The sequence below is a fragment of the Orcinus orca genome, chromosome 12, assembly GCF_937001465.1.
Source record: "Orcinus orca chromosome 12, mOrcOrc1.1, whole genome shotgun sequence".
NCBI lineage: Eukaryota > Metazoa > Chordata > Mammalia > Artiodactyla > Delphinidae > Orcinus > Orcinus orca.
In genome coordinates this window covers 32847696-32863649 of record NC_064570.1, presented here as the reverse complement: position 1 = coordinate 32863649, position 15954 = coordinate 32847696, and the positions used below count along the sequence as shown (strand labels likewise).

Genomic DNA, 15954 nt, shown 5'->3' with positions numbered 1-15954 from the left:
AATTTTCAGATGCAGTTAGCCTTTGGATTGACTTGAGTCACTATCCCTGTTGAGGATGTTATAAGTTTCTATCTCTTTTTAAATAAGGGAAGTATGCCAACAATTAATCAGTATTTTCAAATTAATTATGATTCAAGTTTCATAATGGGGATTATGGTTAATTGTTGATTCATCTCCCAGTCTTCCTTTTCATGACTAATTCTCATATCAATTTGACCTGAGGTGACAGATATCAAAATTTCCAATTAGATAGCTTCTCTCACAACTACCTTATGAGCCACAAGTATGATTTGGAAATGTGGTTGTGTGTGTGTTTTTCTATCACATTTTAAACCCACAATCTGTGAAGAAGATTCAGGAGGATGTTTAAGGAATGCTTGCTGTGATATTTATTTTTCTTCAGAAGCAGTGCCAGTAATATTTCAATTATGGTTCTGATTCCCAATGTGCCAATTTCAGCACCCACTCATACCACCAAGGACATTTATTTGATATTTAGTTATGCTTCTTGTATTTGTTGATGTTATAAAGACCTAACACTTTCCCTAGCTTCAGCAGAACAAGTTAACTAGTGCTAATTATTAAATTTAGTCAGCAATTTTACTTTTCATTAATGAGATAAGGTGCCTCATCTCAGTGGACTGCTAATGTGATAAGACTTGGTACAAAACAAAGCCCATCCAGATGTTCAGCTGAATTAAGTAATTTACCAATAAAAATAGATTATTTTTGTGCTGTCTTATATACTCATGTTACCATAAGTAAATCAAAGATATAAGCCTTTATATTTTCAGTTAAACAGGTTATAGCAGACTATGTTAATAAAATTAATATGTAATAAAAATGTTCACAATCTGAAAAAGGCAAATTTAATGAATATTCAGTTTTTGTAAATTTTTTGAAGATGATTTTACTTTACTATCAGACTCCTATTGCACTGAGGACTTCTTTTTGCTTGGTTTTTATCTTCAAAAAATTTATTAAATGTAATTTGTCCCCAGTAAAGATTCAGAATCCTGCATATTTTGAACAGATGTATAATTAATTCTATGTATATGCATAATAATGGCTAGAATATTAATGGTTTTAATGTTCCTCTGGTAACCCTGTAAGTTGAGAGTTCCCATCCAATTACTGGTCCATGGCAAAATGAGAAAATGAAAACAAAATTCCAAATTTTTTATGAAGATAAAATGAATACCTTTCAAAGAATTATCCTTCATTTTAATATTATGTTGTTTTAAAACTTTTGTTGTTTTTAAGTATCCTCCATTTTATGAAATAAGTGATATTTTAAATGATAGCAGGAGTAGGCTGAACGCTACTACTGAACGCTATTACTTTGAGAAATAAAGAGCTAGAACTCCTGTATCAAGTCCACAAATCTCTTTCACATACATTTAATTTTTTTTTTTTTACTTTTTTCTGAGAGTTAAGATTCTGGGTACCTGTGCTATGAGTGGAGTTATGTTATCCTCACTTCAAGAATGACACAGAGTTTAAGTGACTTGCCCGTGGTCAGTTAAGTGCTGAATGGTGGGTGCAGATAGGCTGTCCAGCTGCTCCTACTCCAGCACTTCATGGTTCAAATCTTATGCTCTTTCATCACCATTATCATTAAAACACCTGGCTGGATTACATTACGTCCACAGATTGCAAGTAGTCCATGATTGTTCCTCATAGTGATATGGCTTGTTTATTATTTGAAATATTCCTTCAGTTTGCAAAAAAAGATTATGTTCTAATAAAGGGGTATTCTTAGGGCATTCATTTGAAACATCTTCCCAAGGAATTAGTGTTATAAAAGTTCTCACGACTGACACTCCAAAGCATAATTAATCAGAGTAGCAGGGGAGCTAGCCTCCACTCTATTTACATTTCTGTGGGCAAATAGGCTGACGTCCAAGTGAGATGTTAGGGAGTTAAGAACTCTTACTGCAGCCCTAGGAATAGAAATAGGAACATCCCCAGCAAACTGCCCTCCTGCCGTCCTCACCCGTGCCTAAGCTGGGCCGGATCAGAGGAGGAACAAGTTCTGTTCCTCCTTACTTGGGAAATGAGAAGCACAGATGGCAGATAAGAACCAATGACTGCATCCAAAAAGGAACAAGAGCTTTGGCACTCCAGAGGTAATTGTTGCTGTTGTGAGATGCATGGAACTAAGTGGGAGGAGATGAAGAATGTGTGAGTTTTGAGGATTGTAAGAAGGAACTGTGAGGGGAGGTGGCAACGATCGTCCACACCTCCTGTTTTTTATTGCCAATCTCCTTTTTAATTTTCACAATACCTCCTGTTCTCATGTATCTGGAGTAAAGACAAGGGGAGATCCATGTTTAGTTAGTAGGATGGAGTTTCATGTGCCAAGCTCTCTTTGCTTGCTTTTATTGTCCATACCCCTCCACTGAGTTAGTGATTATGGGGACAGGCATCGCTGGATGGGAGATTTGGAGTATCTTTCATTATATTTTTAAATAGTGGTTTAAATAGAAAGTTGGCAGATTGAGGACTGACTGCAAAAAGCCTCATAGGATGGATTTGACAGCATTTTCTATTAAAACCAGATACATATTGAATTGCCCAAGTCCTGGTAATAATGTATGTGTCAGAAGGGCAAATCTTCAAGTACCTTTCAACCACAATTCAGGATTTTATGTTTCTGTTCAAAAAGTTGATGTCATACTAGAGCTGCCTCAAACAGTAGAGTTTTTGCTGCTTTGAATGACTGACACACCAATTAGACTTCAAATTCATTTCTTCACACTTAGTTTCTATAGTTGTCTTTAGAGTTGCCCGTTTCCGTTGATGGCCAGAGTGCTGCACAGCTTCTTCTCTTATAGTCTTTAACCATTTCACACTACCTTGCGGAGCGCTGTGAAAAAGTCGACAGTAACCAAATTCTGTTAAAGATACGAATTGTTCTCGCTTTATGTTACTTTAATGTTTGACCTTCACATGATGATGGTTTTAACTTAAGTTTTACTTTTTACTTTAAAAAAACAGCTATAAATTCTTCATATGATCTTTTCTTCTTTCACATGCTGCTGCTGACTCAATAGTGAGACACCCGATTACAAATGCTATTGATGGAAAGAACACTTGGTGGCAGAGTCCCAGTATTAAGAATGGAATCGAATACCATTATGTGACAATTACACTGGATTTACAGCAGGTATTATGCCTTTTTTTACTTTTCATTTTATTTTTTATCATTTCCCACTTTGAGATTGGATCTTGGATTTGCTATTTGTGTAGTTAGCAGTTCTTGGGTGAAAGGATACTCTTTCTTATTACCCTCCATTGTTTTCTTGATACAGTGAACAAAGGGGCTTATTCATTTAGTAAATTGCTATTTAAAAATATTTGGCATTTATTTCTAAAGCACAACTATTTGGGTTGGCCCAGAAGTTCATTCGGTTTTTTCCATAACATCTTACAGAAAAACCCAAACTCACTTTTGGGCCAGCCCAATAAAATGAATTCGCGTGAGAGGTTTAGAACTGAATTAGGAGCTGACTCTGTTTTGGCCAATGACAGTTAATGATAAAAATGTTGATCAACGAAATCTTACATAAAGAAAATATAATAGTGCCATTTTAAAACTTTTAAAATAATAGAGTGCTGCCACTCTGCTCATGGTGGGTGTATGAAAAGGTTCTTGGATAACAGGACTCTTGAGTACATTGCCTCTCATTACTGGGAGTTGAGCAAGATGTGACGGTTGATTCTTAAAGTTGGGCCAGTAATGAGGTAACAAGCCTTGTAGTTGTATAAAATTGATGTTAGAAGTTGTTAGAGTTTGTGGTACGTAGGTATAGTGCCTTCTACCTTAATTTTTTTCTTCTTTCTGTTTACAGTATTCAGGTCAGGTGGAAAGTATTCATCAAGAATTATTTAGGCTTGCAAATAGGATGGAGTCTGGAAAAATGTTCCCATATTTTACTGTTATTCCAAATACAAAAGTTTATTTGATTGACTGAAGGCTGAGACTGGAAATGTTGAACTTAGATGACTTTTTTAACTCAACCTGTTCCTCTCTCACTCTCTGGGATAGCATAGGAAAGGTACTTAGGCATTCCTCCCTGACCCAGTAGAGGCAGAGCAGCAAAGGGGCTTGGGGTTAGTGGAGAGGATATGGCTAAAATAGTTAATGACAGATACCGTAACTGCAGAGCTTGTGTTTCCACATGTGATCACAGTGGAGGAAACCACTAGCCAGTGGGGGTTTGTCACCTTCTCAGGAGGCTAGATAGGCACCAGGCATTTCCCTAATGGATGCTGTTTATCATCAATAGGATACGAACTACCCACTTCAGGTTTGAGGCCCATTTTGGCCAGGGTGCACATATTCAGGAATTGCAAAGGGCCAGTTAGTGGGTCTCACAGCAGGTACTCTTTCCACCCACTTGGGACTCCTCAGGACTTGAGCAACAGGGTAGCAGCAGGGACTCAGTGCTGCAGCTAAACTGCCAACTGGTATGTATTTATTTCTACCCATACCAGCAGCTGAATGTCAGCCTTGAGTTAACAGTATTTCTCAGGAAATCTCAGAGCACAATCAGGGAAAGCAGGCAAACTACTACGTTGATCAATTATGCTTTAGTTCAATGAAGTCTTATGCATGAATTTCCTGAAAATCCTAGCCTCGAAATGGACTTTATCCCTCTCTGGATAAAGACAACTTGGTCCTTTGCCAGTCACAGCAGTTGTCCCCCATCATGTGGTCGTTGAAAGTTGCAATCCAACTTTCCAATCAGGAGTGAGTCTGCTGTCTATTACCTTGGGTCATCTCCTGGGATAGGGAATCAGTAAATAGTGATGGTTCATTGCTCTGGTTTACTTTCTGCCTATTCTTTTAAATCACACATGGAGCAGGAGACTCAATTGTTAATATAATTTGCACAAGTCACTTATACTATCCTTTGAGCTCAACCCTCTTCCCTTTTAGTTTAATGGCCTTCAGAGGTGTGAATATTCAAGACATCTTTTATAGTTCAGTCTTCATAACAAGTGGCAGGAATCTGTTTATAAGATCAGTTTACCGGTCTCCAGAGTCTGGAGTACACCTCATGGAAGTGGCACAGATGTGTCCTCGTATGGCCTCATATCCCAGAATGGCACCCACCCATGCCCTTATTCACTTCAGCCCTCTCTTACCTCCTGTAAATCAACTCATCATGTGTTTAAGAGAAGCAGAACACAGCCTATAAAATAAAATAAATCCTTATTTCTACTTGTCTCAAGATTTTAATTTAGTCAATGATTTAATAATGTAAAAAGCTAAGCAGATTTTGTAATCAGATTTTATAAGGGAATTCCACAGACAGAAAGGGGAATTAGACCTCTTATTTAGCCTCAGGCTTTGGAGGAACAAACTGTGGAACAGGTTCTTAAACCTATTCAATTAAGGGGCAAATCTGCAGGAAGTCATGTTACAATGCATTGGCAACAGAGAAAATGTGGACATCCTTATTATATCATTTACTTCTTACAATTAGCTGATAAGGCAGCTAGTATTATTACCCCTCTTTAATAGTTGAAGAACACTAAGACTTAGAAAAATTAAGTGACTTGGGCTTCTTACTAAAGTCTTTTATGGACAGGGCTGGGATTTCATCCGGAGTTGTATGAATCCAGACGCCAAACTATGCCAGTATTTCCTAAACTGGGATTGGAAGACCTAATTTAGGGAGAATTTTTGGTATATAATTTCAAGGGGTCCATACATTGTTTGGGTTTAAGGAATACTGGGTTATCATCTCCTGGCTTACACAGGAGAATATAGCCAAAGTCTGTTTTGTCATAAAACAAGGACTAGATCTCTCATTTTCTACTACACTTTAGCATATCTCTAAAACAGCATAACTTCAGTCTTTTTCACCTACAGCATGAAGGATTAATAGGTTTTTCATCATAATATGAGCTATTATTCAGCTGGGAGGCAAGGGCAGTAGTTTCATAATGAATAGGTAAATATCACTAAATGTTTGTTTGTCATTCATTCAGCAAGAGGTTTGACCATTTATTAGTTCTCCTTTTTATTTTGAGATGCATGAATTTCAACAAGTGCCGGTTTTTTGTTGTTGATATATACTTGGCTCCTCTGTGGAATCCTTTTAATAAGTTACTATTTTAAATAAAGTTCACCATTGGATTTCCTTGATTGAATCATTACAGATTACACTGGGAAATTTCTTTTACGTTTTATCATTCAAGATGAGCCCTAGAAAAATATAACACTTACTGAGAAGAAAGTAGGTACTTATTTTATAGATTGTTTTTAGATTTTTATTACTAAGGGATTATTAACTTTTCCCAATACTACTATTTACTCACAGCATATCTTGAGCAAATAATTTAATCATGCTGTGCCCCAAGTTCTAGATTAGTAAAATAAATATTATAATATCATGGCAAGAAATTGAAATAACGATAATAGCAATACAACAACTAAATTACATCTGACAATTACAGTTATCATAAAGACCTACTATCAGCATAATCTCAAAGAGAAGCTTAGCTGTTCCAATGATGTGTAGGCAAAACCCCAGTATAGTGGTAAATAAAAATATACATAAATTTAAAAGACAATAATAGGAAATTGAAGGTTAATAGGATGTCCAAAATATTCCATTTTAGTCCCTTTCCAACCGGATTTTCATGACAATATATATTATAATATATGATCTCATTTTATTACTTTTAAAAATCTGGTCATTTTTAGGGCTTCCCTGGTGGCGCAGTGGTTGAGAGTCCGCCTGCCGATGCAGGGGACACGGGTTCGTGCCCCGGTCCGGGAAGATCCCACATGCCGCGGAGCGGCTGGGCCCGTGAGCTATGGCCGCTGAGCCTGCGCGTCCGGAGCCTGTGCTCCGCAACGGGAGAGGCCACAACAGTGAGAGGCCCGCGTACTGCAAAAAAAAAAAAAAAAAAAAAAAAAAATCTGGCCATTTTCTTAGGCTTTCCCTTTGATTTGTTTAGGAAGAAAGTTGATTGGCAAGTGGGTTAAAATACAGAGGGGCAGCTTTTTAATAGACCTTTATAAAACGTACATTGAGTCATATTCATTCCTGGATAATCCAGGTATGCCATGGAATTAGTTATGCTCATGTGCAGGAATCTCCTTTATCTCAATACATAATTCCCTTCTCTTCCTGGTTTATCCCCCAAAACTAAAAATGCATTTATCAAGAAAAATTGTCTTACAGCTACAGAGATCAAGTTCCACATGTTCTTGACCTAAATGTTTTATTCATTGACCTGATAGAGACATATCTAGTGAGATAGGTTAACAGTTTAAAGTGAGAGTTGTGTTTTGGAGGAGGATGAATTAATATTTCTATACAAATATTGCTATACTTTTGGAATGTGTGTGAATAGCATAAAACCATTTTTCCTTGAACTGTTAATAATTAATCCCTCATATAATAATAAAGCATGAAAAAAGTGAGATAGATACAATTAATTATTAAATATTCAACAGGTAGAAAGAAGTATAAGTGACATTCCTACATTTAATATCCCATTATCTAAATAAGGAAGATACACGTGATATATTAAAAAGCGAAACAAGATTTACATAGCTCTGGTTGAATATGGTTCTGTTCAATACAGTCTATTTGATCTGTCTCCTGGAGACAGATCTCTATGAAGGATTTAGCCCATGGCATGGTGATTAGATGTATTCCCCTGTTGTCCTTCTGGATTGAGCATTCTTGAAGGCTGAGTTCTCAGACTGTTTCTACCCACCATGGCACTCAGCATCTAGCAGGAACTCAGCAGATTTGATGAAAGAATGGTTCATGGTTGCTCTTCAAATCACTGAATTTTTTCTTGGTATTATCTGGGTCACTGCTAAATTGATGAATATAAAACTAACTACAGTGGAGATTATAATCTACACGTTCAAAATGTCCTACATGATACGTCTTATTTAGTATAGCAGAATATAATTAAATATAATATAATATAATTAAATTCTTTACCTGCTTTAGTTTTTTTTTTAAGATCATTGATTCAATGTCACAAGTAGGATCTGGGTTAATTAGAAAGTGTAATCTCTCTCACTAAATGAATTTGTGCTGATCTTTTAATCACTAATAAAGGTGACTACCAGCTTTACTGTCTGTATTGTGCAGAGCATTAGTTTTAATTTTCTCCCCTTCAGTCTACTTTCAACACTGCACTCACATTGATTTTAGTACCAAATTGGATCAGATCACTCCTTCCACTAAAACCCTCTAATGGCACTCAGTGGAAAAAGCACAGTTACCCACAAGAATTTACCTCACCCCCTTTCATCCCTGGCCTCAATCTCCCCTCTTCAGTTGCCCCACTGGCTACTTCACTGAGTCTTGAAGTCCTTTGCACTTGCTGTTCCTTGTGTTGGAATTATTTTCCCTAATTTCCATACAGTCTGTTTCATTTCCTTTGGATTTTTATTCAAGTGTCATGTTCATAGCAAGGACCTCCTTGATAATCCTATTGAAAATTACAAATCCCTCCCTATTTCCTAACCCATTTCCCTGCTTTATTTTTCTCCATAAAGTACATGGCTGTCTAACTTACTACATGTATTTTACTACAGCTCTTCCTCGACTTATGATGGAATCGCATCCCAATAAACTAATTGCAAATTGAAAATATTGTAAGTTAAAAATGCATTTAATACACCAAACATCATAGCTCAGCCTAGCCTACCTTAAACATGCTCAGAACACTTACATTAGCCTACAATTGGGCAAAACCACCTAACACAGGCATACTTTATAATAAATTGTTAAATATTTCACCAGTAATTTATTGAATGCTGTACTAAAAATGAAAAACAGAATGGGTGTGTGGATACAAAGTGGTTGAAAGTGTATCAGTTGCTTACCTTCCTGATCCCGTGGCTGACTGCATCTTGCTGCTCACGGCCACTGCCCAGCATCACAAGAGAGCATCATACCACATATTGCTAGCCTGGAAAAGATACAAATTCAAAATCTGAAGTGAAGCATAGTAAGTCCAAGACCATCTGTATTTATATTGAATGTTGTTTATCTCCCCATTTAAAATGCAATTTTCATGAGAGTGGAGATAGTTGTTTGTTGTTTTTTTGAATTGCCGCATTCTAAGCATTTGGAATAATACACAGCATATAAGAGGTACTCTATAGATTTATATTAAATGAATAAATGATTGAATGAATAAACAATCAAAACACCAATTCATAGTGTAAGAATCATATTAAAGCTGAAAATTAAACAAAGGAAGAAATATTCTTACTGTATTTCTTATGATAAAATATGCTATGCATTTTCAAATTTATGATTTCTCCTTTAAGTCTCCGGTTAAATAGCATGAAGTAAATTTTCTCACTAATCCTTTTACTAAACATGTTCTAAACTTCGGTCATATTTGTCACTCTCTGTGTGACTTTACCACATTTATAGCTTTATTTGGGAAAAGCAGATTTTAATCAATTTAACTCTTCATTTGTAACAGAGAAGTCTAGGACTGTAATTTTTTAATTGATATTTAAAAATTTCCCAGTTGAAAAAAGTAGAAGTATAAAAGGGGGAAAGTGCCACCAGAATGCTGTTTAAACAAGATTCTAGACAAAAGATATTATGTATTTTGATATAAATAGCTAATAAACTAAATTCTAGCAATATCATGAAAATGTAAATGTTTTGGAGATGCAGATCCTATTTCAAATAGTGTCAAGATGACTACCCTGGAAAATGATTCTTGAAACCAGGGAATAAATTCATGAATTTTTAAAAAATAGAAATAATAATACATAATGACAAGATCTGTTAAATATCTGTGGGAAAAGATCTGTTAAAAATTTTAAATCATACTGATTCTGTTATGCAAAGTCTGAAGAGGACTGACTAAAAGAGACTGAATGTGGGCAATTTTTCACAGCTGTCTGATGACTTTCACACATGAAACACAACTGTATTTCCTCATATTGGTGGAATATTGTGTATTGTCCCATTTTATTCTTGAAGTCTAAGTTTTTACTTATTATATTTATATATGCTTATATATAATTATACTTATATATAGTTATATATCATATGCACATATAAATTAGAGTTTTTTCCTAGAAGTTGACTGTATATTTAAGTTATGTGATAGCATGTGTTTTAATTTGTAGATGATACATGTTTTCAGTATGACCCTGAGTCTTAAAAATACTAAAATGGCAAGAAGGATGAGCAAGAGGCTAAGGAGAAAGGAGGAGATATGATTTGCCCACTTCCATTTCCTGACCTATCACTTATTAGCTCATTTACCTTAGGTAAATTGTCCTACTTTTATACTCCTCAATATGGTCATATGGAAAATGGAATCAATAGCACCACTTCTTTCTTAAGAAGATTGTTATAGGGTAAAATGATGTAATATGGGCAAATAGCCAAGCACACTGCTACACAGTAGTTAATAGTAAGTAATAGTTCCTGGCCTTCTACACTGATAATAATGCTGAGCAGAGAACAAATGGGCTAGAATAGTAATGAGAGTGACTTGAAAAAGCAAAACAAGGGGACTTCCCTGGCAGTCCAGTGGTAAAGACTTCGCCTTCCAATGCAGAGGGTGTGGGTTCGATCCCAGGTCAGGGAGCTAAGATCCCGTATGCCTTGCAGCCAAAAACTAAAACATAAAACAGAAGTAGTATTGTAACAAAATCAATAAAGAGCTGCCTGGCTCGTGGCCTCCCAAGAGCAAGGTTCTTGGTGCTCTGACTGGGTGTCAGGCCTGAGCCTCTGAGGTGGGAGAGCCAACTTCAGGACATTGGACCACCAGAGACCTCCTGGACCCACATAATATCAGTCAGCGAGACCTCTCCCAGAGATCTCTGGCTCAACACTAAGACCCAGCATCACTCAACGATGAGCAAGCTCCAGTGCTAGACACCCCATGTCAAACTACTAGCAAGACAGGAGCACAACCCCACCCATTAGCAGAGAGGGTGCCTAAAATCATACTAAGTTCACAGACACCCCAAAACATACCACCGACTTGGTCCTGCCCCTCAGAAGATCCAGCCTCATCCACCAGAATACAGGCACGAGTCCCATCCACAATGAAGCCTACACAGCCCAGTGAACCAACCTTAGCCACTGGGGGCAGACACCAAAAACAACGGGAACTACGAACCTGGAGCCTGAGAAAAGGATTTGTCAAACACAATAAATTAAGCAAAATGAGAAGACAGAGAAATACGCAGCAGATGAAGGAGCAAAGTAAAAACCCACCAGACCAAACAAATGAAGAGGAAATAGGCAGTCTACCTGAAAAAGAATTCAGAGTATTGATAGTAAAGATGATCCAAAATCTTGGAAACAGCACGGAGAAAATACAAGAAAAGTTTAACAAGGACCTAGAAGAACTAAAGAGAAAACAAACAATGATGAACAATACAATAAATGAAATTAAAAATTTGCTATAAGGAATCATGATGAACAACACAATAAATGAAATTAAAAATTCTCTATAAGGAATCAATAGCAGAATAACTGAGGCAGAAGAATGGATAAGTAACTTGGAAGATAAAATAGTGGAAATAACTACCGCAGAGCAGAATAAAGAGAAAAGAATGAAAAGAATTGAGGACATTCTCAGAGACCTCAGGGACAACATTAAATGCACCAACATTAGAATTATAGGGGTCCCAGAAAAAGAAGAGAAAAAGAAAGGGACTGAGAAAATATTTGAAGAGATTATAGTTGAAAACTTCCCTAATATGGGAAAGGAAATAGTCAATCAAGTCCAGGAAGCGCAGAGAGTCCAGAGAGTCCATACAGGGTAAATCCAAGGAGAAACACACCAAGACACATAGTAATCAACCTATCAGAAATTAAATACAAAGAAAAAATATTAAAAGCAGCAAGGGAAAAGCAACAAATAGCATACAAGGGAATCCTCATAAGGTTAACAGCTGATCTTTCAGCAGAAACTCTGCAAGCCAAAAGGGAGTGACAAGACATATTTAAGGTGATGAAAGGGAAAAACCTACCGCCAAGATTACCCAGCAGGATCTCATTCAGGTTCGATGCAGAAATTAGAACCTTTACAGACAAGCAGAAGCTAAGAGAATTCAGCACCACCAAACCAGCTTTACAACAGATGCTAAAGGAACTTCTCTAGGCAGGAAACCCAAGAGAAGGAAAAGACCTACAATAACAAACCCAAACAATTCAGAAAATGGTAATAGGAACATACATATCAATAATTACCTTAAATGTATTGGACTAAATACTCCAACCAAAAGACATAGACTGGATGAATGGATACAAAAACAAGACCCATATATATGCTGTCTACAAGGGACCAACTTCAAACCTAGGGACACATACAGACTGAAAGTGAGGGTTGGAAAAACATATTCCATGCAAATGGAAATCCAAAGAAAGCTGGAGTAGCAATTCTCATATCAGACAAAATAGACTTTAAAATAAAGACTATTACAAGAGACAAAAAAGGACACTACAGAATGATCAAGGGATCAATCCAGGAAGAAGATAATAACAATTGTAAATATTTATGCACCCAACATAGGAGCACCTCAATACATAAGGTAAATGCTAACAGCCATAAAATGGGAAATCGACAGTAACACAATAAGAGTAGGGGACCTTAACACCTCACTTTCACCAATGGACAGATCATCCAAAATGAAAATAAATCAGGAAACACAAGCTTTAAATGACACATTAGACAAGATGGACATAATTGATATTTATAGGACATTCCATCCAAAAACAACAGAATACACTTTCTTCTCAAGTGCTCATGGAACATTCTCCAGGATAGATGATATCTTGGGTCACAAATCAAGCCTTGGTAAATTTAAGAAAATTGAAATTGTATCAAGTATCATTTCTGACCACAATGCTATGAGACTAGATATCAATTACTGGAAAAAAACTGTAAAAAATACAAACACATGGAGGATAAAAAATACACTCCTAAATAACCAAGAGATCACAGATGAAATCAAAGAGGAAATCAAAAAATACCTAGAAACAAATGACAGTGAAAACATGACAACCCAAACCTATGGGATGCAGCAAAAGCAGTTCTAACAGGGAAGTTTATAGCATTACAATCCTACCTCAAGAAACAACAGATGTCTCAAGTAAACAACCTAACCTTACACCTAAAGCAATTAAAGAAGAACAGAAAAACCCCAAAGTTAGCATTAGGAAAGAAATCATAAAGATCAGATCAGAAATAAATGAAAAAGAAATGAAGGAAACTTTAACAAAAATCAATAAAACTAAAAGCTGGTTCCTTGAGAAGATAAACAAAATTGATAAACCATTAGCCAGACTCATCAAGAAAAAAAGGAAGACTCAAACCAACAGACTTCGAAATGAAAAAGGAGTGGTAACAACTGACACTGCAGAAATACAAAGGATCATGAGAGATTACTACAAGCAACTATATGCCAATGAAATGGACAACCTGGAAGAGTTGGACAAATTCTTAGAAAAGCACAACCTTCTGTGACTGAACCAGGAAGAAAGAGAAAATATAAACAGACCAATCACAAGCACTGAAATTGAAACTGTGATTAAAAATCTTCCAACAAACAAAAACCCAGGACCAGGTGGCTTCACAGGCGAAGTCTGTCAAACATTTAGAGAAGAGCTAACACCTATCCTTCTCAAACTCTTCCACAATATAGCAGATGGAGGAACACTCCCAAAGTCATTCTACGAGGCCACCATCATCCTGATACCAAAACCAGGCAAAGATGTCACAAAGAAAGAAAACTACAGCCCAATATCACTGACGAACATAGATGCAAAAATCCTCAACAAAATACTAGCAAACAGAATCCAACAGCACATTCAAAGGATCATACACCATGATCAAGTGGGGCTTATCCCAGGTATGCAAGGATTCTTTAATATACACAAATCTATCAATGTGATACACCGTATTAACAAATTGAAGGAGAAAAATCATATGATCATCTCAATAGATGCAGAAAAAGCTTTTGACAAAATTCAACACCAATTTATGATAAAAACCCTCCAGAAAGTAGGCATAAAGGGAACTTTCCTCAACATAATAAAGGCCATATATGGCAAACCCACAGCCAACATAATAAAGGCCATATATGACAAACCCACAGCCAACATTGTCCTCAATGGTGAAAAACTGAAACCATTTCCACTAAGATCAGGAACAAGACAAGGTTGCCCACTCTCACCACTATTGTTCAACATAGTTTTGGAAGTTTTAGCCACAGCAATCAGAGAAGAAAAGGAAATAAAAGGAATCCAAATTGGAAAAGAAGAAGTAAAGTTGTCACTGTTTGCAGATGATATGATACTATACATAGAGAATCCTAAAGATGCTACCAGAAAGTTACTAGAGCTAATCAGTGAATTTAGTAAAGTAGCAGGATGCAAAATCAATGCACAGAAATCTCTTGCAGTCCTATACACTAAATGATGAAAAATCTGGAAGAGAAATTAAGGAAACACTCCCATTTACCACTGCAATAAAAAGAATAAAATACCTAGGAATAAACCTACCTAAGGAGACAAAAGACCTATATGCAGAAAACTATAAGACACTGATGAAAGAAATTAAAGATGATAAAGATGGAGAGATATACCATGTTCTTGGATTGGAAGAATCAACATTGTGAAATTGACTATACTACCCAAAACAATCTGCAGATTCAATGCAATCCCTGTCAAACTGCCAATGGCATTTGTCACAGAACTAGAACAAAAGATTTCACAATTTGTATGGAAACACAAAAGACCCTGAGTAGCCAAAGCAATCTTGCGAAAGAAAGACAGAGCTGGGGGAATCAGGCTGCCTGACTTCAGACTATGCTACAAAGCTACAGTAATCAAGACAGTATGGTACTGGCACAAAAACAGAAATGTAGATCAGTGTATCAGGATAGAAAGCCCAGAGATAAACACACACATGTGGTCACCTTATCTTTGATAAGGGAGGCAAGAGTATACAATGGAGAAAAGACATCCTCTTCAATAAGTGGTGCTAGGAAAAGAGGACAGCTACATGGAAAAGAATGAAATTAGAACACTTCCTAACACCATACACAAGAGTAAACTCAAAATGGATTAAAGACCTAAATGTAAAGCCAGAAACTCTAAAACTCTTAGAGGAAAACATAGGCAGAACACTCTATGACATAAATCACAGCAAGATCCTTTTTGACCCAGCTCCTGGAGAAATGGAAATAAAAACAAAAATAAACAAATGGGACCTAATGAAACTTCAAAGCTTTTGCACAGCAAAGGAAACCATAAACAAGATGAAAAGACAGCCCTTAGAATGGGAGAAAATATTTGCAAATGAAGCAACTGACAAAGGATTAATCTCCAAAATATACAAGCAGCTCATGCAGCTCAACAGCAAAAAAGCCAACAACCCAATCCAAAAATGGGCAGAAGACCTAAATAGACATTTCTCCTAAAAATATATACAGATTGCTAACAAAGACATGAAAGAATGCTCAACATCACTAATCAGCAGAGAAATGCAAGTCAAAACTACAATGAGGTGTCACCTCACACCAGTCAGAATGGCCATCATCAAAAAATCTACAAACAATAAATGCTGGAGAGGGTGTGGAAAAAGGGGATCCCTCTTGCACTGTTGGTGGGAATGTAAATTGATACAGCCACTGTGGAGAACAGTATGGAGGTTCCTTAAAAAACTGAAAATAGAACTACTATATGACCCAGCAATCCCACTACTGGGCATATACCCTGAGAAAACCATAATTCAAAGAGAGTCATGTACCACAATGTTCATTGCAGCACTATTTACAATAGCCAGGACATGGAAGCAACCTATGTGTCCATTGACAGATGAATGGGTAAAGAAGATGTGGCACATTTATACAATGGAATGTTACTCAGCCGTAAAAAGAAACGACATTGAGTTATTTGTAGTCAGGTGGAT

The 15954-nt window shown here is 36.6% G+C and overlaps 1 protein-coding gene across 1 annotated transcript in view; it reads left to right on the top strand.

Moving 5' to 3' along the window:
- The window catches only part of LAMA2 (laminin subunit alpha 2), a 607678-nt gene that overhangs the window by 161224 nt on the left and 430500 nt on the right, over positions 1-15954 (top strand). Inside the window, exon 3 of the mRNA XM_049695645.1 lies at positions 3057-3169. Coding sequence (XP_049551602.1) covers positions 3057-3169 — 113 coding nt within the window. The remainder of the gene's footprint in view (positions 1-3056; positions 3170-15954) is intronic.